The sequence below is a fragment of the Carcharhinus amblyrhynchos genome, chromosome 2, assembly GCF_965287045.1.
Source record: "Carcharhinus amblyrhynchos chromosome 2, sCarAmb.v2.hapA, whole genome shotgun sequence".
In the NCBI taxonomy this organism is placed as follows: Eukaryota; Metazoa; Chordata; class Chondrichthyes; order Carcharhiniformes; family Carcharhinidae; genus Carcharhinus; species Carcharhinus amblyrhynchos.
In genome coordinates, this window is record NC_137325.1 from 108,054,648 (window position 1) to 108,081,152 (window position 26,505).

Consider the following 26,505-nt stretch of genomic DNA (forward strand, 5'->3'; position numbering starts at 1 on the left):
GAAGCATTAGACGGCAGCTTTTATACTCTAAGCCCCTTCCTATAAAGGCTAACATCCCATAAGCCTTCCTAACAACGTTCTCCACTTGTGACACAACCTTCATGGATTTGTGGACCTGCACTCCCAGGTCTCTCTGTACATCTATACTCCTAATCGGCCTACCTTTTATCACATAACTCCTCTCTGCATTATTCCTTCCAAAATGCATCACCTCGCATTTGTCAGGATTAAATGCCATCTGCCACCTATCTGCCCACTGCACCAACCTATCTATATCCTGTTGTATCACCTGACAATCCAGTTCTGTACCCGCCAACCCTGCCATCTTGGTGTCATCAGCAAACTTGCTGATCACACCACCTACTCCCTCTTCTAAGTCATTTATGTAGACTACAAAGAGGAGAGGTCCCAGTACCGAGCCCTGCGGCACACCACTGGTCACTGGCCTCCAGCCCGACAAGGTACCCTCCACAACTACCCTCTGTCTTCTATTTCCCAACCAGTTTTCAATCCACCTAACTGCCTGGCCTCGTATCCCATGCGCCTTAACCTTTTCTACCAGCCTACCGTGAGGGACTTTGTCAAACGCCTTACTGAAATCCATGTAGATGACATCAACGGCTCTCCCATCGTCAACCGTTCTTGTCACCTCCTCAAAGAATTCCACCAGATTCGTAAGGCAAGACCTCCCTCTAACAAAGCCATGTTGCGTATCCCTAATCAGATCGCAACGCTCCAAATGCTCATACATCCTACCCCTAAGTATTTTTTCCATTAACTTCCCTACCACCGACGTCAAACTCACTGGCCTATAATTCCCAGGGTTATCCCTACTACCTTTTTTGAACAACGGGACCACATTTGCTACCCTCCAGTCTTCTGGGACCTCACCTGTGTCCAAAGAAGAGACAAAGATGTGCGCCAGAGGCCCAGCAATTTCATCTTTCGCCTCCCTAAGCAGCCTGGGATAAATACCATCAGGCCCCGGAGCTTTATCCGTCCTTACGCTACCTAAAAGCCCTAGCACTTCCTCTCTCGTAATAACTATATCCTGCAACTGAACCTCCGCTCCCTCCAAGAGACCGCACGATTCCGAACCCCTCTCCTTCGTGAATACCGACGCAAAGTATTATATATATATATATATATATATATATATAAAAGTATGGTATCACAGTGGCTACAGTACTGGACTAGTTCAGCAAGCTGGAGAAACAGGGATAGCAGAGAAGAAGGCCATTAGCATCTATACTGGTTCTCTAAGAATAATTCTGCTAGTCCTACTTCCTTGCTTGCAGATTTCATTCAATGGCTTTTTGAAAACAGATTAAATATTCTGTACCTTTCTCCCTTGTGCTGATCTAGCTTTCCTTTTAGTGTACCCATACTGGTCACCTAGTTTGGGCCACAAACAGATTAAAACCGTTGCCGTACTGAATGCATTCCAGTGTATCACTATTCCCTGCATTAAAAAAGTCTTAAAATCTCTGAACTTATCCAACTTATTTGAATATTTGTCCTAAAACTAACTTTTACATCTTCTTCTTGCCTCACATTCCTAATGTCCATCTTGAACAATTGAGAAAGAGCTTTGAAAACTGGACCTTCATTGGCTGAAAACCACAATAGCCTCTTATTTCAATTTTTACTACATTTCTCAGCAGGGATCTCACTGATGCATAAACTATCTGTCCCTTTTGTCCCAATCTATTTGTCTTTACCCACATTATCAGACTTGTTGTTGCCTGGATCTTTCTTTCTATTTGGATTTTTAAATCTCCCTCTAAATCAACCATAGCGGGTCAGATCTCAAACAATGACGAGACAGGGTACAGAAAAGAAATGGAGAATCTGGTGAACTAGTGAGACGACAATAATCTCTCCCTCAATGTCAACAAAACAAAGGAGATTGTCAGACTTCAGGAAGTGTAGTGGAGAACATGCCTCTCTACATCAACGGGGATAACATAGAAATGGTCAAGAGATTCAAGTTTTTACACACCCAGATCACCAACACCTGTCCTCGTCCCTCCATGCCAATACTATCCTCAAGAAAGCCCATCAAAACTTCTACTTTCTCAGAAGACTGAGAAAACTTAGCATGTCCATGACAACTCTCATCAATTTTTTTTTACAGATGCACCACAGAAAGCATTCTTTCTGGTTGTATCACAGTTTGGTATGGCTCCTGCTCTGTAATTTCTTGTGATCTTGAACAAAGGGTCATGAACAAAGCCCAGTCTATCACACAAACCTGCCTCCCACCCACTGACATTGTCTACACTTCCCATGGCCTTGGAAAAGCTCCCAGCATAATCAAGGACCCCATGCAGGTCAGACATACTTTCTTCCACCTTCTTCTGGTCAAGAAAAAAGATACAAAAGTCTGAGGACATGTACCAGCCAACTCAAGAACCGCTTCGTGCTTGCTGCCATCAGACTTTTGAATGGACTGACCTCGCGTTACATCAATCTTTCTCTACACCCTAGCTATGACTGTAACACAACATTCTGCACCCTCTCCTTTTCTTCTCTTATGTACAGTATGCTTTGTTTATATAACATGCAAGAAACAATACTTTTCACTGTATGCTAATACATGTGACAATAATAAATCAAATGAAATCAAGACCAAACCCTTCCCTGCCTGTTAGTTTCAAGCCTGACCCATATCCCTAGTTAAGCAACTCTCCATGAAACTCTTCCCAGCCTTGTTTAAATGGAGCTCATCCCAACAGGACAGCCCTTTATTTTCCAAATATTGGTGTGAGTGCCCCATGAATCAAAACCCCTTCTCACACCACTCTTTGAACCATACTAAAATTCTCTAATCTGCCACCTACCCATGCCATTTGAGTTATGTTTGGGTATGTTCTGCATTTTAATTTGAGGCACAACTCTTCAAACTCTCTCTGGAGAACATCATTCCAAGTTTCACTTATGTCATTGGTTCCTATGTGGACCATGACAACTAGATCCTCTTTCTTGTTCTCTTATTCATTCATGGGACATGGGTGAGAGCGGTTGGTCAGCATTTATTGTCCATCCCTAGTTGCCCTTGAGAAGGTGTGGTGAGCTACCCTCTTGAATCACTGCAGTCCATATGCTGTGGGTTGACCCACAATGCTGGCAGGAAGGGAATTCAAGGATTTTGACCCAGTGACTGCGAAGGTACAGTGATATATTTCCAAGTCAGGATGGTGAATAGCTTGGAGAGGAACTTGGAGGTGCTGGTATTGCCATGTATCTGCTGCCTTTGGTCTTCTGGATAGAATTGCTTGTGGGTTTGGAAGGTGTTGTCTAGGGATCTTTGGTGAATTTCTGCAGTGCATCTTGCAGATAGTCCTGCAAGTTCAACTCCGGTCATGGGGACATGCCCTTAAGACTGGCATCAAGCAGACAAAATAACCTCCAGTCACAGCCATAAGGAACTGTATCTATCCCCTGACTGTAACTTCCCCATCACTCACACAAAGCTCTTGCTTCCTCCCTCCCACCACAACTTGCATGGCATCCCTCAATACGGCCCTTGTCACTACCCTACAGCCGAAATTCTGAGCTTGCCTGCGGCTGGGATTCTATTGTCCTTCGGAACAGAAATTTGGCCAAGCGCCAAATTCTCCGTAAACAATGGCAGTGGTGGCAGAGCATTGGACATCAGAGAATTTCTACCTACAGTTCTCATCCACACAAATAGCAAGCACCTCAGACCTCTCAAGTCAAAGTCAAGGCAAGAAGCTCTTCATTACATGCTGGCTCCCTATACCTGCAAGACTTGCTGTCACAACCTCCTGTCCCAGACCAATGACTGACCATAGCTCTCCCTAGTCAAAGGGGTATCACTGTCTCAAGGAACAAAGTGTCCAGGTAACTCTTCCCCGTTCCCAATACTCCGCAATTTCAGCAGCTCAGGTTCTAGCTCAGCAGCTCCGAGCTGAAGTTGCTCAAGGCACAAAGACTTACTGCACATATAGCTGTTATGGATTGCAATGCATTCCACAGATTCCCATGTGCTACACTCACAGCGCATTACCATTCCTACCAAGTCAGTCTAACTTTAATTAGTTAATAATTTACACAATTAAATTAATAGCAAGTCACCCAGCTAAAGGAAAAAAGGAGAATGCTCACCAGCTACACAGACTGATAAATAGACATAAAAAGCAGAATCTCTTTCCTCCTCTGTACTGAATTCACAGTTGCACCAAATTCCTAACTTAGCACTAGTTCCTCATTGCACTCAGACCCTTGTTATCTCAATCACAATTGTATTAATAACTTAGATGAAGAGACAGAGTATTGTATCTAGGGTGTAAAGGTAAGCTATGGAAGCACATGGAGATGCTGCAAGGACAAATAGACAAGTTAGGGGAGTGGACAGCAAGATGGATTATCATAACGAGAAGTATGAAGATATTCACTTTAGTGAAAAGAATAGAAGAGTTGGATATTGTTCAAGACATGAGAAATTTGCAAGACATTGATTTTCAAAGAAACGTGGATATGCTTGGAGGAAGAATGCAGAAAGTGAGCAAGCAGCAAGCAGTTCAGAAGGCAAATGGCTGTACAAGAATGAGAAAGGCTTGCTACAGTTGTACAAGTTTTGATGAGACCATAGAATCCATACAGTCCAGAAGGAGGTTATTCAGCCCATTAAGCCTGTAATGACAAGAATCCCACCCAGGCCCTCTCACTGTAACTCTTGCCAATCCCCCTGACACTAAGAAGCAATTTAACCTAAGCTACAGATCTTTGAACTGTGGGAGGAAATCCGAGCACGCGAAAGAAACCCACACAGACACAGGGAGAATGTGCAAACTCCATACAGACAGTGGCCAGAGGCTGGAATTGAACTTGGGTCTCTGGCACTGTGAGGCAGCAGTGCTAACCACTGTGCCAGCATGCCACCCCTTACTTTAACTTACTTGAAATATTTGTAAGGTTTGTTGTAATTTTCCATGCAAAAAAAAGAGGAAAACTTGCAACACTGGGTGGCACATGAGAAATCTATGCCCTCTGCACAAGCCATTTAAATTATGATAGTGTGGCTCAAAGGTGTACATTTTCTATCATCATTGTTGTGAATGGGATTTACAAAGTGGCAAAGTTTTGTGGAGGAGAGGAGAAAACAGTTCACAAAAAGGGTGTTATTAAAGGACACTTAGGTGTTAGGATAAGGCTATCTAGGGTAAAATGGGAATAACAAACATTTTGTTAAACCATATTTTATGCCAGCGCATTAACAACAATCTGAGGCCCCTATCTGCTTCAAGAAGGCAACCATCATTCCATTACCTAGGAAAAACCAAGCAGCATGCTATTGGCCGGTGGCTCTGACATACATCATTACGAAGTGCTTCAAAAGGCTAGTCATGGCACAAATCAATTCCAGCTTCCCGGACTACTTGGATCCACTACAGTTTGCCTACTGCTATAACAAGTCCACAGCCGACGCCATCTCTCTGGACCCACACTCAACTCTGGAACACCTAATAAGGACATCTATGTCAGACTCCTGCTTATTGACTACAACTCAGCCTTCAACACCACTATTCCCACAAAACTCCTCTTCAAATGCCGTGGCCTAGGTCTCGGCACCTCCCTCTGTGACTGAATCCTGAGCTTCCTAACTCACAGACCACAATCACTAAGAGGCAACATTACCTCCTCCACAATCATCCTCAACACCAATGTCCCACAAGGCTGTGTTCTCAGCCCCCTATACTCATACACCTATGACTGTTTGGCCAATTTCCCCTCCAATTTGAGTTTCAAGTTTGCTAACAACACCACCGTAGTGGGTCAGATCTCAAACAATAACAATATAGGAATGAGGTAGAGCATCTGGTGAACTGGTGCAGCAACAATAATCTCTCCCTCAACATCAATAAAACGAAAAAGATTGTCACTGACTTCAGGATACGTAAAGGAGAACATGCCCCTGTCTACATCAACGGGGGCAAAGTAGAAAAGGTCGAGAGCTTCAAGTTTTTAGATGCCCAGATCACCAACAACCTGCCTTGGTCCCACCATGCTGACACTGTAGTTAAGAAAGCTCACCAATGCCTTTACTTTCTCAGAAGACTAATGAAATTTGGCACGTCACCCATGACTCTCACCAACTTTTACAGATGCACGATAGAATGCTTTCTTTCTGGTTGTATCGCTGCTTGATATGGTTCCTGCTCTGCCCAAGACCACAAGGAACTACAAAAGGTCATGAATGTAGCCCAATCCATCACGCAAACCAGCCTCCCATTCATTGGCTTGTCTACACTTCCCACTGCCTCGGCAAAGCAGCCAGCATAATTAAGGATTCCACGCGCCCTGAACATTCTCTTTTTCATCTTCTTCCATCGGGAAAAAGATACAAAAGTCTGAGATCACGTACCAACTGACTCAAGAACAGTTTCTTCCCTGTTGCGGTCAGACTTTTGACTGGACCTGCCTTGCATTAAGTTGCTCCTTCTCTATGCCCTAGCTGTGATTGTAACACTACACTCGGCACACTCTTGTTTCCTTCTTGTGAACGGAATGCTTTGTCTGTATAGCACACAAGAAACAACTTTTCACTATATGTTAATGCATGTGGCAATAATAAATCAAATCTTAGCAGGAAGTTGCATACAGTACTTACATATTATTAAAGCTATGGATGTAACTCATCACCTGAGAGATTTCTAATCAGGCAAGACTTGCATTCCCTCATTTGGAATACTGTATGCAGTTTTAGTTTCCACATTCAAGAAAATACATGCTTGCATTGGAGGCAGTACAGTGACGGTTCACTAAATTGATCCCTGGGATGAGGGGTTGTCCTACAATGAGAGGCTGAGCAAATCAGATTCTCATTCTCTGGAGTTTAGAGTGGCAATCTCATTCAAACATACAAGATTCTGAAAGGGCATGATAGGCGATTGTTTCTGTTGGTCAGGAAAGTCTAAAACACTAAGGCAACTTCTCAGGAAAAAAGAGGCCAATCATTTAATACTAAGAGTGGAAATGATTTCACTCAAAAGGTTGCCAGCACATGGAACTCTCTACCCCAGAGGGTTGTGGCACTCCATCACTGAACATATTTAAGGCTGTGATAGACAGATTTTTGGTCTCTTGGAGAAATTAAGCGAATGGGCAGGGAGTGAAGCCGAAGTCCAAGATCAGTCATGATCATCTTGAATGGCAGAGCAAGCTTGATGGGCTGAATGGTCTACCCCACTCTTACCTCTTGTGTTCACTCTGTGCTCCCACTCTGACATCTAATAACTCTCCATGGCCAAATGACACAAAATGCTCGAGTTTAGATTCAAACACTGAAGAAATTGCGGAAGCCCCAGCTTGCAGGTGCAGCAGGTGGTCAGGAAGGCGAATGGGATGCTGGCCTTCATAGCGAGGGGGATTGAATATAAAAGTAGGGAGGTCTTGCTGCAGCTGTATAGGGCATTGGTGAGGCCGCAGCTGGAGTACTGTGTGCAGTTTTGGGCACCGCACCTGCGCAAGGATATTTTGGCCCTGGGGGGAGTGCAGAGGAGGTTTACTAGGCTGACACCAGAGTTGAGGGGATTGAGCTATGAGGAGAGGCTGAATAAACTAGGCTTGTACTCATTAGAGTTTAGAAGAATGAGGGGAGATCTCATTGAGACGTATAAGATGATGAATGGGATGGACTGGATAGAGGTGGAGAGACTCTTCCCGCTCAAAAAAGACAGTAGGACTAGGGGGCACAGCCTCAAGATAAAGGGGAGGCGGTTTAGAACGGAGTTGAGGAGGAACTTCTTCACTCAAAGGGTGGTGAATCTCTGGAATTCTCTGCCCGTTGAAGTGGTGGAGGCTGCCTCGCTAAATATTTTTAAGAAGCGGGTTGATGGGTTCTTGATAAGAGAGGGGATTAAGGGTTATGGGGAGAGGGCGGGAAAGTGGAACTGAGCCACGACAGATCAGCCATGATCTTATTGAATGGCGGGGCAGGCTCGAAGGGCTAGATGGCCTACTCCTGCTCCTATTTCTTATGTTCTTATGTTCTTATGTAATTGAGGTATAATTACACCCTGCCCCAGTTGCCATTTATGCAACGATGATTGAAAAGTGGGGGGCAAAAAGTGAAGAACAAAGTATTGCACTTACAGAGTCCAGGGATGTCCAACATACTGGAAATTCCCCTGTCACACAAATCCAATTCTGCCTGATTCTTTTCCTTGCATTCTTCCACTATTTTCTTCAGCGATTTCGACATTTTCTACAAGGAAACAAGATACACATTCCCATTAGACGGAAATACCGCCGCCCTTCTGTGGCACTGACATTGGCAAAGTGGTGAATTCAAGTACTCAAAAGTTTTAGCTGTTGAACTGTAATCAACTTGGGATGCTTGCAGCAACCAGGGCCTCGGGCGATGTATTCACACAGTTGGAAACATCCCATTTTGCTGTAACCCTGGCCCTGCTGTCTATCACAAACCGCGCTGAGAACGGGCACATTTCCCGGAACACACTAACCCAACATCGGTAAAACCGCAACTCTTCATTTACCTACAAATCCCGAAGAATCCTCCCAAACGCCAAAGCTCAGCTCACACCCAACCGGAAACACTCAGTCAGGGCTGAAGAATTCCTGCATTTGCTAAGCCTCCGGCTTTAAAAGGACATTTCCTCAGCAGCAAAGAGCAGCCAATCAGCCGCAGGCCCAGCTGTCAATCACTCTCCCATCCAATCGTTGAAGCCCAGGACAGCAGATCAATAGCGGATAGGACAGCTCGAGCTGTCAATCACTGGTGTCATCCAATGGTGGCAGCTCCTTTCAGCAGCAGCTCCACATTGCGGGAAGGGAATTCAGTGATATTATAATGTAACAGAGTGTCTGATATTATACTGTGATCTACAATGTAGCAGAGTTTCTGATATTACACATTGATGCTACAATGTCTGATATTACAAGGAAACAAAATACACGTTCCCATTAGACGGAAATACCGCGTACTCTCTGTGGCACTAGCATTGGCAAAGTGGTGAATTCAAGTACTCAAAAGTTTTAGCTGTTGAACTGAGTGTCTGATATTACACACTGATGATATAATGTAGCAGAATGTCTGATATTACACGGTGATGGTACAATGTAGCAGAGGGTCTGAGATTACACAGTGATGTTACAATGTAACAGTGTCTAATATTACACAGTGATGTTTCACTACAGCAGAATGTCTGATATTACGCACTGATGGTACAATGTAGCAGAGTGTCTGATATTACACTATGATGGTACAATGTAGCAGAGTGATATTACACAGTGATGGCACAATGTAGCAGAGTGTCTGATAATACACACTGGTTACAATATAAGTGTCTGATATTACACAGTGATGTTACACCATAGCAGAATGTCTGATATTCCACAGTAACGTTACAATATAGCAGAGTGTCTGATATTACACAGTGATTTATACTATAGCAGAATGTCTGGTATTACACACTGATGTTACAATCTAGCAGGGTCTGATATTACACAGTAATGTCATAATATATCAGTGTCTGATATTACACAATGATGTCACAAAAAACAGTGTCTGATATTAAAGTTTATTTATTAGTCACAAGTAAGGCTTATATTAACACTGCAATTAAGTTTCTGTGACATTCCTCTAGTCACCACTCTCCAGCGCCTGATAAAACACAGTGCTATTACAATATAGCAGAGAGTCTGATATTACACAATAATGCTACAATGTAGCAGTGTGAGTAATATTACACAATGCTGTTAAAATGTAGCAGAGTGAGTAATATTGCACAGTGATGTTACAATGTAGCAGAGTTTCTAATATTACACAACAATGTTACAATTTAGCAGTGTTCGACATTACACACTGATGTTACAATATAGCAGTGTCTGATATTGCACAGTGATGTTACAATGTAGCAGAGTGTCTGATGTTACACCATGATGTTACAGTGTAACAGTGTCTGATATTACACAGTGATGTTACAAAAAAGCACTATCTGATATTACACAGTGACGTTACAATGTAGCAGTGCCTGGTATTACACAGTCATGTTGCAGTGTAGCAGGGTGCCTGATATTACATAGTGATATTACAATATAGCAGTGTCTGATATTATGCAGTGATTTTACAACGTAGCAGAGTACCTGATATTACATCGTGATGTTATAATGTAGCAGGGTGCCTGATCTTACATAGTAATGTTACAATATAGCAGTGTCTGACATAGCGGTACTGAGCTGACCTCAGTATTGGAATACTTACCTAGCAGGGGTAAAACCATGACCATGAAGGTGGTTTGCCCAGCATTTCGATTCATGCTTCACTCTGCATGTATGTGAATGTTGATTCACTGGTTGAGATCAAGTCTAAAATCAGCTGCAATGAAGGGTCATCCAGTCTCAAAACATTGGTTCTTTTTCCTCTCCACAGATGCTGTCAGACCTGCTGATTTATTCCAGCATTTTCTGTTTTTGTTTCAGATTCCAGTGTCCACAGTATTTTGTTTTTATGTTATCGCAATACAGTTTCTTGTCAGCCTGGATCATGCCTCTCTTGTGGGGATGATGAATTGGATTCAATTTGAATTGGCTTTTGGAGAAAGTGAGGAATGGATTTGGGTTTGTTGGGTCCATTCTGAGCATTCATTTTGTAACTTAAATGTTGGAGTAAAAAAATTATAAAGTAAGGAAATTAAGGGTTTGTCCTTCCCACTCTTCACATTGGCATTGAAACTTTAAGAATGGAGTAATCTAAAAAAAATTGAATGCCTGCATTAGAAATAATGATTTTTAGTAATGCTTCATAGTTGAAGACTTAGTTATGGTCCATCTGTATTCAATATCAATATCAACTCATGCACGAATGGACAAGATGAAAAATTTTGAGAGCACAAACTCTCATTTGCATTCAACTGAAACAATTTGTTCACAAAGTTCATAATGTCAGATCTGTGCAAACCTTATTATTAAACATTTGTGCAATGTAATCTGTGATAGAAAGTGGCAAGTGTTTTAAAAGTTACAATGCAAAATAATTTCCAGCAGCTTCAAAGGTGTCACAGTGACAGCCGCGGGAAATGCTTTGTGTGAGTTTGGAAAATAAAATTTGAGAATAAGAAATAGGTTCGCTAGGGGATTGTGAGCAAAGAACAAAGAATAACACAGCACGAGAAACAGGCCCTTCGGCCCAACGAGCCCGCACCGCCTTTTTAACATTATGAGTCCCCTCTCCACCCATGACCCTTGACTATGCTTATGGCATTCCACATTGAGGGAAGACTAATTTAAGGACAATTTGTTACACCAATCAGCCTAAGAGCACATCTTTGGGGTGTGGGAGGAAACCGGAGCACCCGGAGAAAACCCACGCAAGCACGGGGAGAATGCGCAAACTCCCACAGACGCTGGCCCAAATCCATGCATCTGCGCAGCAAACAGTGATAGTTACTGAGCTGCCGTGTTGCCCAACATCTGGTCCAGTTTAAGCATACACTAACAACTAGCACTAGGCTACTCTCAAAACATCCAAGAGCAGCCCTCGTATGACCCATTGCGTGTATGCCCCTTGTTGGACAACAAGATGGACCGAAGCATAAGAACATAAGAACATAAGAAATAGGAGCAGGAGTAGGCCATCTAGCCCTTCGAGCCTGCCCCACCATTCAATAAGATCATGGCTGATCTGTCGTGGCTCAGTTCCACATTCCCGGCCTCTCCCCATAACCCTTAATCCCCTCTCTTATCAAAAACCCATCAACCCGCGTCTTAAAAATATTTAGCGAGGCAGCCTCCACCACCTCAACGGGCAGAGAATTCCAGAGATTCACCATCCTTTGAGTGAAGAAGTTCTTCCTCAACTCCGTTCTAAACCGCCCCCCCCCCTTTATCTTGAGGCTGTGCCCCCTAGTTCTACTGTCCTTTCTGAGCGGGATGAGTCTCTCCACCTCTATCCTATCCATCCCATTCATCATCTTATATGTCTCAATGAGATCTCCCCTCATTCTTCTAAACTCTGACGAGTACAAGCCTAGTTTATTCAGCCTCTCCCCATAGCTCAACCCCCTCAACTCCGGTATCAGCCTAGTAAACCTCCTCTGCGCTCCCTCCAAGGCCAAAATATCCTTGCGTAAGTGCGGCGACCAAAACTGCACACAGTACTCCAGCTGCGGTCTCACCAATGCCCTATACAGTTGCAGCAAGACCTCCCTACTTTTATATTCAATCCCCCTCACTATGAAGGCCAGCATCCCATTAGCCTTCCTGACCACCTGCTGCACCTGCAAGCTGGGTTTTTGCGACTCATGCACAAGGGCCCTGAGGTCCCTCTGCACCGTCGCCTGCTGCAGTTTTTCGCCATGTAAGTAATAGCACCTGTGGATTAAAAGAGAAAAACATCAATAACATGCACATCCTTATACAAACATTCAAGGGAATCTCCAGAAGCTCAAAAGTAAAACAAGTGAGCCAGAAAATATGTTGGAAGGTCCATAGGAATCAATTGATTCCCAGGGACATCCCAAGGCTCCTGAACCTTACTTAAAACAGTCTCCTATATCCCTCCATCTCCATCCCGCTCATGTGCCTATCTAAGTAACTCTTAAACAACTCAAGGGGGAGATCTGTGGGAGTGTTGGTCTTTACAATAGTTACCCAGAAAGTACAAACGGTTTTAATTCTATCTTATTTCTAGATAACTATTTGTGTAACATAGCCAGAATCAGCCAAAGTTTGCAATTTCAATTGTACTTTTGGATGGTACCCCAGACAGGACAATTACCCAGAGGAAGTTTGTGTTTCTGGGCAAATGCTGTGCACACTCTTACCTCTGAAGTTCTGAGAAGGTTCCTCTGTGCGTCATTGGGGTAACTCCCAAATTTGATGCTGGGGAGCCCACAAGTTATGGCCTATGATTTCTAAAAGCCTCTCACCAGTAGGGTTAAATTGGCCTGTAGTTGCTAGGCTTATCGTCACACACTTGAAAATTAACATCTCTCCACTCCTCTAACACCATTTCTGAGTGAAAGAAAGATTGGAAAATACTACTAATTAAAGCTCTCTCTTCCTTCAGTAACCTTGGATGCATCACACCTGGCCCGGGTGTCTTATAAACTTCAAGTCCAAACAGCTGATCCAATGCCTCCTCCTCATCAATTTTAAACTATTCAAGTGTCACCATGACCTGTAGAGTAACTTTTTCTTTGGTAAAGACATGTGCAAAGTATTCATTTAATACCTCAACCATGCCCCCTGTCTCCAAGCCTAAATCTCCTTTTGGTTCCTAATCAGCACCATTCCTTCTCCTTCTACCATTTTACTACGTATATGCCCACAGGAGACTTTTGATCTTTTACTTTATTCTTTATTATAGTGTGAGCATCACTGGTCAGGCCAGCAATTCTCCTCTGGACCCTTTATATTCAGCCTGGTTATTAGTTGTATTATCCACCAGGCATCTGTCATAAGCACACTTTTTCTGTTTCACCATTTATTATTGTCACATGTATTAACATACAGTGAAAAGTATTGTTTTTGCATGCTATACAGGCAAAGTATACCATTCATAGAGGAGGAAGCGAGACAGTGCAGAATGTAGTGTTACAATTATAGCTAGGGTGTAAAGAAAGATCAACTTAATGCAAATCTATTCAAAAGTCTAACAGCAGCAGGGAAGAAGCTGTCAGTTTCTATGTGATCTCAAACTTTTGTATCTTTTTCCTGATAGAAGAAGGTGGAAAAGAGAATGCCTGGTGTGTGTGGATTCCTTAATAATGCTGGCTGCTTTGCCGAGGCATAAGAACATAAGAACATAAGAAATAGGAGCAGGAGTAGGCCATCTAGCCCTTCGAGCCTGCCCCGCCATTCAATAAGATCATGGCTGATCTGTCGCTGCTCAGTTCCACTTTCCCGCCCTCTCCCCATAACCCTTAATCCCCTCTCTTATCAAAAACCCATCAACCTGCGTCTTAGAAATATTTAGCGAGGCAGCCTCCACCACTTCAACGGGCAGAGAATTCCAGAGATTCACCACCCTTTGAGTGAAGAAGTTCCTCCTCAACTCCGTTCTAAACCGCCTCCCTTTTATCTTGAGGCTGTGCCCCCTAGTCCTACTGTCTTTTTTGAGCGGGAGGCAGCGGGATGTGCAGACAGAATCAATGGATTTGCTGGTTTGTGTGATAGATTGGGCTACATTCACAACATTTTGTAGTTCCTTGTGGTCTTGGGCAGAGCAGGAGCCATACCAAGCTGTGATACAACCAGAAAGAATGCTTTCTATGATGCATCTGTAAAAGTTGGTGAGAAACGTAGCCGACATGCCAAATTTCCTCAGTCTTCTGAGAATGTAGAGATGTCAGTGGAATTTCTTACATCTCTTGCATCATCCAGAGAGCTCTTGATTTGTTTGCACTGCCTTTCCACTATATGGAAATACGTCTTGATAATAATGGAAAGCAACCCATTCATTATTCAGCTACAGTTTTACCCCCAGTCTTTGATTCCAATTTATTTGGCTCAGATCCATTCTTCCTCCATTAAAGTTGATTTTCCTGCAAATTTTGTGCCCTGTGGTCGCAAACAGTCTGGGCATGTATGGAATGGAAGTCCTTTTTGTTGACGAAGGCACCCAACTCACTCACTGGAGCCTTTCTGGCCACATGCATGAAATTTATGGCATGTGGGTTGCAGAGAAACCCAGCAATTGCAGCAAAGAGTCTGTCTTTCTCTGCCTGGCTGGTTTCAACAGTCCAAAAATGAATGAAGTTTATCACACGCCTGCACAGGGCATCAGTGACCAGCGTCTTGCAGCTGTGGCAACAGATTGGGAAACACCACAGAGATTACCCACTCACTCTTCGGAGGAGCCAGAGGCCTGCACAGCTGTTGACTTGTTTCAACTGGTAGAAGATGTTGTGGCAGAGCCACTGCTACTTTAAGAGCCACTGGCTTCAGGAGGTCACTGGCACAGTTTGAGGTGATCTCTGGGCCAATCATATGGCAAATGGAATTCATAATCTCCCTAGAGAGGGAGATCTGTCACTTTCCTGTGACCATGACATCCCTCCTACAGTGGATATAAGACCATGCACTCAAATTAGTACGGAACCAGTTTACACTCCATACCTCTGAATAGACATTCCTCCACTTCACAATGTTCAAATTGTGATGAATGCCAATTACAACATTCATAAATCGACACCCTGTTTCGACTTTACAACATTGATTTTGACTTTACAACATGCCAGCAAACAAGTTCATATATGCACACATATGCATCAATGTTCTGTGTTGCTCATCTTTTCTATTGTTATTATATGTTGGGTTGTTGAACCTAAATGAGCCCAGGGAAGTGAAGAAACCTCCCTCCAAACTTTTGGTTGCCAGGTCACAGGAAAACGGTTTTTAGCAAATAATTTCAGTGTCATGTGCCTGAACACTTTGCTGCACCAGAGGGTGCTAGCTGGGCCTGGCTGACATCTAATGGCTCTAAAAAAAGGTTGGCTTCTGAGAGAGTATTCAATGCACTTTGGAAGAAGTAACAAGACAAGGGGATATTTAATAAATGGCAGATCACTTGGAAGGTCCCTGATCTCTAAAGGGAACGGAACATTTTCACACTGACCCCTGAATCTTAAGTGCTTGTCGGCATTTGCGCAGAAGGCGAATGTGGGCTCTAGGCCACCCACTGTTTCTATGACTATAACAAGGCAGAATGTGCCTTTACCTTTTAAAGTTTATTTATTAGTGTCACAAGTAGTTCCTCACTACATGAAGGAAGAAGGATATAGAAGCTATTGAAAGGGTGCAGTGGAGATTTACAAGGATGTTGTAATTGGGTGGCATGCCTTATGAGGATAGGTTGAGGGAGCTAGGTCTTTTCTCCCTGGAGAGATGAAGGATGAGAGGTGACCTGATAGAGGTTTATAAGATGTTGAGAGGTATAGATCAGGTGGATTCTCAGAGGCTATTTCCCAGAGTTGAAATGGTCACTACGAGAGGACACAGGTTTAAGGTGCTGGGGAGTAGGAACAGAGGAGATGTCAGGAGTAAGTTTTTCACTCAGAGGGTGGTGAGTGAGTGGAATTGGCTGCCGTCGGTGGTGGTGGAGGTGAACTTGTTGGGGTCTTTCAAGAGACTTCTGGATGAGTACATGGAATTTAATGGGATTGAGGGTTACAGATAGGCCTGGTAGGTTGGGATATGATCGGCGCAACTTGTGGGCCGAAGGGCCTGTTTGTGCTGTAGTGTTCTATGTTCTATGTAAGTAGGCTTACATTAGCATTGTAATGATGTTACTGTGGAAATCTCCTAGCCACCACACATCCCTGCCTGTTCGGGTACACTAAGGGAGAATTTAGAATAGCCAGTGCACCTAAACAGCATGTCTATCAGACTGTGGGAGGGAACTGGAGCATCCAGAGAAACCCATGCAGACACAAGGAGAACGGGCAGATTCCAACAGTGACCCAAACAGAAATCGAACCCAGGTCCCTAGCACCGTGAGGCAGCAGTGCTAATCATTCTGCCACTGTGCCACCCCCAGTGCCTAGCCGATGCTGGGTGATCTAACTAGTTTTATTCTTGCTCAATTTTTCTGTGGCAATTTAAGAACGTAAGAACATAAGAACATAAGAAATAGGAGCAGGAGTAGGCCATCTAGCCCTTCGAGCCTGCCCCGCCATTCAATAAGATCATGGCTGATCTGTCGCTGCTCAGTTCCACTTTCCCGCCCTCTCCCCATAACCCTTAATCCCCTCTCTTATCAAGAACCCATCAACCCGCTTCTTAAAAATATTTAGTGAGGCAGCCTCCACCACTTCAACGGGCAGAGAATTCCAGAGATTCACCACCCTTTGAGTGAAGAAGTTCCTCCCCAACTCCGTTCTAAACCACCCCCCCTTTATCTTGAGGCTGTGCCCCCTAGTCCTACTGTCTTTTTTGAGTGGGAAGAGTCTCTCCACCTCTATCCTATCCATCCCATTCATCATCTTATACGTCTCAGTGAGATCTCCCCTCATTCTTCTAAACTCTAACGAGTACAAGCCTAGTTTATTCAGCCTCTCCTCATAGTTCAACCCCCTCAACTCCGGTATCAGCCTAGTAAACCTCCTCTGCACTCCCTCCAAGGCCCAAATATCTTTGCGCAGGTGCGGCGCCCAAAACTGCACACAGTACTCCAGCTGCGGCCTCACCAATGCCCTATACAGCTGCAGCAAGACCTCCCTACTTTTATATTCAATCCCCCTCGCTATGAAGGCCAGCATCCCATTCGCCTTCCTGACCACATGCTGCACCTGCAAGCTGGGTTTTTGCGACTCATGCACAAGGACCCCGAGGTCCCTCTGCACCGTCGCCTGCTGCAGTTTTTCGCCACGTAAGTAATAGTCCTTCCTACCATTATTCCTACCAAAGTGGACCACCTCACACTTGCCAACATTAAATTCCAATTGCCATTTCCTGGCCCATTCGCCCAGCCTATCTAGATCCTTCTGCAGACTCTCCACACCCTCCGCACAATTTGCCGTTCCCCCAATCTTGGTGTCATCAGCAAATTTCGACACCCTACACTCGGTTCCCTCCTCCAGATCATCTATATAAATGGTAAAAAGCTGAGGCCCCAGCACCGACCCCTGGGGCACTCCACTAGTCACCATCCGCCAATCCGAATAGCACCCGTTGACCCCCACTCTCTGCCTCCTATTTGACAACCAATCCTCTATCCACGCTAACACCCTACCCCCAACTCCATGTCCCTCGACCTTCTGCAATAACCTCTTGTGAGGTACTTTGTCAAACGCCTTCTGAAAATCCAGAAAGACCACATCCACCGGCTCTCCTCTATCCACCGCCCTAGACACATCCTCATAGAACTCCAGTAAATTTGTCAGACACGACTTCCCTTTAATGAAACCGTGCTGCGTCTGCTCTATCAAGCAATTCCCTTCAAGATGCCTCGCAATTTCCTCCTTAATGACAGATTCTAACATTTTACCTACCACAGACGTTAAACTAACCGGCCTATAATTCCCCGCCTTTTGCCTGGCACCCTTCTTAAACAACGGCGTAACATTAGCCGTTTTCCAATCCTCCAGCACTTCCCCGGAATCCAGCGACGTCTGGAAAATAACCACCAAGGCATCCACTATCACCTCCGCCATTTCTTTCAGAACCCTCGGATGCATTCCATCCGGTCCTGGGGACTTATCCACAATCAGCCCCTCCAGTCTGTCGAGCACCGCCTCTCTAGTAACAGTAATGTCATTAAGACCCTCCAGTCCTACCACCTTTCAATCTCAGAAGATAATTATGAGCCAAACACATTCCTGTGCTTCTGGGGTCACATGTAGCTCAGACAATGTATGGATGGTAGATTTCCATTTGTGAAGGACATCAACGCACCAGATAAGTTTTTAACGACAACCTGATAGTTTCATGAACGCCATTAGAATGCTACCAGGACTTGATGGTTTCGGTTATAAGGAGACGCTGGATAGTCTGGGACTTTTTTTTCTGGAGCTTAGAAGGCTGAGGAGTGATCTTATAGACGTCTATAAAACAATGAGGGGTCAACTAGATAGTCAATATCTTTTCCCAAAAGTAGGGGAGTCTAAAACGAGAGGGCATATGTTTAAGGTGAGAGGGGAGAGATGCAAAAGAGTCCAGCGCGGAATTTTTTCGCATGGAGCGTGGTGAGTGTCTGGAAGAAGCCGCCAGAGGTAGTAGAAGAGGTGGGTACAATGTTGCCTTTTAGAAAGCATTTAGATAATTACATAGATAAGATTGGTATAAAGGGATATGGGCCAAATGCGGGCAATTGGGAGTAGCTTAGGGATCTAAAAGAAAGGCAGCATGGACAAGTTGGGCAGAAGGACCTGTTTCTATGCTGTAAACCTCTGTGACTCTATTACTGAGACTTGCTTTTTTAATTCCAGATTTAATATTAGAATTTAAATTTACCATGCTGCCTTGGTGTGATTTGATCTTGCGTCCAGTAACATTACCATTATGCCACTGTTCCATGAATTACTAACAGTGAGGTTGAATATTGTGGGTTACAAGAAAATATAGATGAGATAGTCAAATGGGCGGATAAGTAACAGATGGAATTTAACCCTGCAAAGTGTGAGGTGATGCACTTTGAAAGGAGTAATTTGACAAGGAACCACACCACGAAAGTTCTGACACTGGGAAATTCCAAAGACCAAAGGGACTTTGATGTGTTTGTCCATAGGTCTCTGAAGGCAGAAAGGTAGGTTACTAGGTGGGTGAAAAAGGCTTATGGCATATACTCCTTTATCAATCGGGGTATAATTTACGAAAGCAGAGATGGAGACATATAGAACTTCAATGAGGCGACAGCTGGAGTACTGTGTGTAGTTCTGGTCGCCACGTTATAGGAAGGACATAAATGCACTGGGGGGGATGCAGAAGAGATTCACCAGGATGCTGCCTGGGAAGGACCATTGAAGTTTATGAAGAGAGGTCAGGTAGGCTTGAGTTGTTTTCATTGGAGTAGCGAAGACAGAAGAGCAATCTGATTGAAGTGTTCAAGATTATGAGGAGTATGGTCAAGGTGGATAGGGAGCAGCTCATCCCCATAGTTGAAGGGTAGGTTATGAGGGGTCACAAGTTGAAAATGAGGGTTGGGAGATTTAGGGAAGATTTGAGGAAAATATTTTTTACTCAAAGGATGGTGACAGTCTGAATGCACTGCCTGGGAGGGCGTTGGAGGTGGGATGCCTTTAAAAAATACTTGGATAAGTACTTGGCACGCCAAGACATTCAAGGTTATGGGCCAAGTGCTGGCAAGTGGGATTAGGTGGGCAGGTCAGGGCCTTTCATGTGTCAGTGCAGAACCGATGGGTTGAAGGGCCTTTTCTGTACTGTAGTAATCTGTGATCATTTGATACCTTTTAAAAGTTTTTTAATGGAGTAATAGCTATAAGAATATATACAGATGGCCAAACACTTTCTACAGAACATGGATCTCGGGCTACTGAGTCAAACAGTTGCAGAATGTGAACAGCCACAGTTTAATGGCATCAGAATCCAGACTGGCATCAGTAAATGTTATCAACATTGACTTCACTCCAAACACATTCATTGTGTGAAGTGCTTTAAGATGTTCCAATTTCAGAAGGCACTTTAAATGCAGGGGTTTTTTTTAAGTTTATTTATTCATGTCACAAGTCAGCTTACATTAACACTGCAGTGAACTTACAGTGAAACTCCCCTAGTCACCACACTCCGGCACCTGTTCGGAGACACTGAGTGAGAATTTAGTAAGGCCAATGCACCTAACCAGCACATCTTTTAGACTGTGGAATGGAACAGGAGCATCCAGTGGAAACCTAAACAGACACGGGGAGAAGAACTCCACAGGGACAGTGGCCAAGTCGGGATCGAACCCAGGTCCTTGGTACTGTGAGACAGCAGTGCTACCATGCCACAAGTGTTATTGACTTCAGGAGAAGGAGAGGCATTTTACAGAGTTTGATCTTCATGGGAATTGCATCAATGATCGGTTGTCTTCCTGAAAAGATTGAGTGGGTGAGTTTCATCCTTAATAGAGCTGTGGAGAGATTAAGCTTAGTAAGCTGAATGGCCTGTCATATTTTCTATCTTCTGTTGTATCCATCTTTTGAGCAGCTACATCGATATTACTAATAAAATTAGATTAATTGCTGTTTCCATCTCATTAACCTTCACAGTGCAACACAGTTACTGTGACCAGTCAATTGCAGCTTTCCAATGGCGAAATAAGAGTTCAATAATTGAATGCCAATTAGGCAAGTACTGACCAGTTAAACAAAAACCATGGTATAGTCTTATTGGAATTTAACTGGAGTTCAGAAGAATGCAAGGTGAACTTATTCAGACATATAGGATTCCCAGGGGGTTTGATAGTGTGGATGCTGACAGACTTTGTGGGAAAGTCTAGGACCAGAAGACAGAACTTCAGAATAAAGGGTCCCCCATTTAAGACTGAGACAAGGAGGAACCAAAGGAGAAAATGCTGGAAAATCTCACCAGGTCTGGCAGCATCTGTAAGGAGAGAAAAGAGCTGATGTTTCGAGTCCAGATGACCCTTTGTCAAAACCTTTGATACTTTTGAATGCAGATTACAGGGTCAATGGCAGGGTTCTAAGGAACGTGGAGGAACAGAGAGATCTTGGGGTTTATATCCACAAATCTCTGAAGGTTGCCACTCAAGTGAATAGAGCTGTGAAGAAAGCTTATAGTGTGTTAATGTTTACTAATAGGGTGTTTGAGTTTAAGAGCCGTGAGGTTATGCTGCAACTATACCGGACATTAGTGAGACCACATTTGGAATATTGTGTTCAGTTCTGGTCACCTCATTATAAGAAGGATGTGTAAGCATTGGAGAGAGTGCAGAGGAGATTTAGCAGGATGCTTCCTGGTTTGGAGGGTAGATCTTACAAGGAAAGATTGAGGGAGCTGGGACTTTTCTCTTTGGAGCAGAGAAGGATGAGAGGTGGCTTAATAGAGGTTTATAAGATGATGAGAGGGATTGATAGAGTGGATGTGCAGAGTCTATTTTCTCGGGTGGATGTAGCTGTTAGTAGGGGGCATAACTATAAGGTTCATGGTAGGAGATATAGGAGGGATATCCGAGGCAGATTCTTTACTCAGAGAGTGGTTGGGGTATGGAATAGACTGCCTGCAGTGATAGTGGAGTCAGACACTTTAGGAACTTTGAAGCGGTTATTGGATAGGCACATGGAGCACTCCAGAATGATAGGGAGAGGATAGCTTGATCTTGGGATTGGACATAACTCAGCACAACATTGAGGGCCGAAGGACCTGTACTGTGCTGTAATGTTCTATGTTTCTATGATCCTGGAGTGAGTTAGAGAGTAATGTAGAGTGAGTTGAGAGAAAGGGAGGGTTCAAAAGAGAGTTAAAAGAAACTAATTATTTAACGTTAGTTCAAATCTCAGAAAAGACCAGTTGGAATTTGAAGCAATGAATTCTGTTGGGATTTAGGGAAGTTACATTGAATTTCTGCACTTGTCAGCCATCAATGTTGGACAGGGAGAGATAGTAAGGTTGCGAGGATATGTTGTGCCTCATCTAGCAATTTGTTCTTGCTGCCTTGTTGTGAAAAGTTTCAGAGGCTGAGGTTCTGCTAAGGACTTTCTTTACTATTTTCTTTGCAGGTTTTTTAGAGTAGATTTGACATAATCAATGGTTCGGAATTTTAGTGGCAATATTTTGTACAAAATTAGGTTTTGGTATTAAAATGGAGCAAAAGTGATTTCCAACAGTTCCATCAAAGTTGGCTAGAACACGATCTGACCCAGCCTGCAATTTGCCTGCCAGGTACCCAGCCAGCTTACTACAGTATATAGGTAACGAGGGCCAGTAGTCCCGCAGTCCCAGACCTGTTGGTTCTAAATTTGCAAAGTACTCAGGGTAAGCTAGAATGACAGTTACACCATACAGTTGCTGGTATGAATAAACAAATTCGGGCAGCTTGTGAGCTTGAGTGGTGCCATGAATTTGAGTAGCAATTACAGCTATAAAACCAGCAAATGCTGGAAATACTCTGGAGGTGTGGCACAAACACAAGGGGACAAAAGGCCTCCTCCTATGCTGTAACTATTATATGAGTCTGTGGTTTGTGTAGTGTGAAGCAGTTGTTATTTTAGGAAAATGAGCTTTCATCAGACCTTGGTGACATCGAGCACAAATTGGGTGACCATTTTGCAAAAAATGTTTGTTCAGTCCCCAAAAAGGCACTTGATATTAGCAGCCAAGAAAGGAAATGCTGGAAAAGTTCAGCAGGCTTGCAGCATCTGTAAGCAGAGAGAAAAGAGCTGATGTTTAGAGTCCATGATGTTGGAGTGTTGGCATTGGACTGGGGTAAACACAGTAAGAAGTCTCACAACGCCAGGTTAAAGTCCAACAGGTCTATTTGATAGCACAAGCTTTCGGAGTGCTGCCCTTTGATGCTCACCTGATGAAGGAGCAGTGCTCTGAAAGCTCGTGCTACCAAATAAACCTGTTGGACTTTAACCTGGTGTTGTGAGACTTCTTACTCTTTCGAATCCAGATGACCTTTTGTCAAAGCTTTGACAAAAGGTCGTCTGGACTCGAAATGTCAGCTCTTTTCTCTCCTGACAGATGCTGCCAGACCTGCTGAGATTTTCCAGCATTTTCTGTTTTGGTTTCAGAATCCAGCGTCTGTAGTAATTTGCTTTTATCTTGATATTAGCAGAGTTGCTGCAGGACAGCCAGTCACTAGGGGAAGGATAGGTGTCCGGCCAAGACAGAGTGAAAACCTCTTGTCCTGTCCCTGCAAACTTCTTGTCACAATTTCCACATTTATGTAACCATTGCCAGTAGATCACACTTGATGCTTAGTCAGATTTTTGATGAAGCATTTACTGAGAGGTGGGAGGTAGAGTAACTGATATATTCTCTGTTCCACAAGGCTAATGCTCGGGGAGCATTGGTAAGCAACTTTGGCAGTTGAACTGACCTCAGATGTAGAAAGATGACAGGCCTAGGAACCCCCAACCCCGCCCCCCACCCACCCCCCCCCCCACCCCCCCCAACCCCCCCCCCCCCACCCGCCACACCCCCCCCCACCCACCACATTCCCCCCCCCCCCCACCACCCCCCCCCCCCCCAACCCACCACCCCACCACCCCCCCTCCCCACCCACCACCCCCCCAACCACCACCACCACCACCAACTCCTTTTTTTTATTTTACTCATTCATGGGACATGGACATCGCTGGCTGGCCAGCATTTGTTGGCCATCCCTACTTATCCTTGGTGGGCAGTTCAAAGTCAACCACATTGCTGTGGCTCTGGAGTCACATGTAGGTCAGACCAAGTAATTTCCTGCCAGCCCAATCCTGGCCTAAGATTTTATAATCTAGCAATTTTCTAGCAAATACATCATTTTACTGAGCATGACCTTTCATTGGTCTTAGGTAGCCAGCTGGAGAAGGTGGCAAAAGCTCTTTGGGTCGGTATTGATTGCCTCAGTAAGTGCTATCCCATCTCAGCTATGGACAATGCAGGAAATGAGAAGATCTTGAAAGCAATGGGATAACTAAGGGAATAAGAATCAAGTGAGACTGAAATGGTGACCACATTTTTACCTGCGTTATGAAACTCAAAATAATAATATGCCAAGCAAATGCAAGTTTCAGACTTGCCTCTGTGGTAGTATTCTCAGCTGTGGTCTGAAGCAGTGGGTTCAAATTATACTTTAGAGACTTGAGCACCTTATCTAAGTTGACACTCAGTGTATTATTGAGGGTGAACTGCACTGTTAGAGGTGCAGTTCACCCTCAATATTACAGTGGTTAGCACTGCTGCCTCACAGCGCCAGAGACACGGCTTAAATTCCAGGCTTGAGTCGCTGCCTGTGTGAAGTTGCATGTTCTTCCCGTGTCAGCGTGGGTTTCCTCCAGGTACTCCAGTTTCCTCCCACATTCTGAAAGATGTGCTGGTTAGGTGCAATGATCCAAACAGGAGCTAGACTGTGGTAACTAGGGGAATTTCACAGTAACTTCATTGCAATGTTAATGTAAGCCTCTCTTGTGACTCATAAATAAATGTTTACCTTTATTTTTAAACTGACGCCCTGTGCATCCTTTCAGGTTGCAGTAAGTAATCACATGACACTGTTTGAAAAAGAGGAGGCAAGTTCTCCCAGTATCCTGGCCAATACAACACCACCAAATCAGATAGTTTGGTCAGTTGTTGTCACACTGAAAGGGTGGTAGAGGTGGGAACCCTCACAACATTAAAAAAGTATTTAGATGAGCATTTGAAACACTGTAGCATACATGGCTACAGACCAGGTGCTGGAAAATGGAATTAGAATGAATAGGCTCGCACAGATACGATGGGTGGAAGGGCCTTTATCTTATGACGTTATGACTATGACTGTTATTTGTGGAACCTTGTTGCACTAGTCTACATTACAACACAGTTCAGAAATACTAGATTGGCTGTGGGATGCTTTTGGACAACCTTAGGTCATGAAACGTGCTATACAAATGCAAGTTTGTTCCTCTTTCAGTCCTAATTGTGACTAATTAATAATGTCTTTGCTCCTGAAATAAACTTATCCGAGGTCCAGCAGGCATTCCTGGATAATTATATTTTAATTTTAATCCAAAACATCGTTAATAATGACACCTCAAGTGTTAGAATTCAGCTTTAGCACTTTTAATCTTCATTTTAAACTTATGAAGGAGGCTTGTTTTACTTGACAGGAGTAACTGAAGCATTTTATGATAGCTAAATATTGAAGTGCTACAAATCAAAAGTATTGCTTACCTTTCTGGGCAGGCACATGACTTGAATGTGTCACTGTAACTTTCTGGACCAATTTAAGACAAGAAAAAGTGTAATATTCCAAGCCTTCTCGCTTCCTTCCTTCTGTTTCAGCAATAAACAACCGTGGAAACCTTTCCTAACTGACGGTGACACCTACTTGATATACAAAGGTCAATTTTCTTGGGGCTACTGATAATTTAAAGTAGCTCCAATTTTAGCTCTTGGTTATTTTTGGCAGGAACAGATGCAGGATTAGAAAACTTTCTAAAATGAAGCCAATGTTTACAAAGCTCAAACATAAACACCAGCAAGGACGTAAAAAGCATGTCTGTGTAAATGCCAGTCAGTTTTGCGCAATGCAATCGGATTAACAATCAAAATACTCCGGCAGATTTTCAGGTATGTTCTTTCCCAAGCGTGTAAATCTTCCATTTAAATTGAGGTGTAATTTTCCTTTTATTCATTTCCAGGATGTGTTGAGGTCAGCATTTATTGCCTATCCCTAGTTGCCGTTCAGAAGGTGGTGGTGAGCCGCCTTCTTGAACCAGTGCAGTTCCTGAGGTGTAGGTACACCCACAGTGCCGTTAGGGAGGGAGTTCCAGCATTTCAATCCAGCAATTGAATGAACGGCAATATAAGTTAAAACAGTTATTTTTAAGCAAGATCCAATTGCAAGATATTAGAATATAACAATCAAAAAGTTACATTTACACGGAAGTTATATCTGTATCTGCTCACAATTATCGATTAGGTTTACATCATGCATGCATATGGGCATAGTCCAATTACAACTTGTGCACATTTTTCTTAATTATAATATCACAAAGCAATGATAGCTAAATGTGTGACCAATGGTATATCACCCTCCCATCACTCTTATTTCCATTGTTCCTTGTTCTAATGGGAAAACATGAACTGCACCTGCACATTGTGCCATTGAATGGTCCTTGACTTTATCTGGGTCTGCTTTGATCAAGATCGGTGATTGTTTTCATACCTTTCACTGTGTGACTGAAATACAGCTTGCAGCTATAAACTTGTGTGATTGTTAACCCTTGCAACCAGGTTGACACAGGTATGCCAGGCATTTCTCCTGGCATGCGTGTTGGCATTATTCATTGTAGTAACCAAAAAACAAAGAAAATAATAAACTATTTTGCAATAAAACTGAAAATGGTGGAAATATGCATCAAG

General features: G+C 43.7%; 1 protein-coding gene across 3 annotated transcripts in view; it reads right to left on the reverse strand.

Annotated features, from left to right (window-relative positions):
- rsu1 (Ras suppressor protein 1) overlaps positions 1 to 25,402 on the reverse strand; it is a 161,204-nt gene extending 135,802 nt beyond the window's left edge. Inside the window, exons 1-2 of one of the 3 annotated variants that reach the window (XM_080217147.1) lie at positions 25,312 to 25,402; positions 8,122 to 8,233 (exon numbers count right to left, since the gene is read on the reverse strand). In XM_080217147.1, coding sequence (XP_080073273.1) covers positions 8,122 to 8,233; positions 25,312 to 25,329 — 130 coding nt within the window. In that variant the 5' untranslated portion in view covers positions 25,330 to 25,402. Of the gene's footprint in view, positions 1 to 8,121; positions 8,234 to 8,525; positions 8,653 to 25,311 lie in introns of those variants that run through there. The other 2 variants (XM_080217155.1, XM_080217164.1) reach the window with 2 other exon arrangements.
- Positions 25,403 to 26,505: the final 1,103 nt, after the last annotated feature.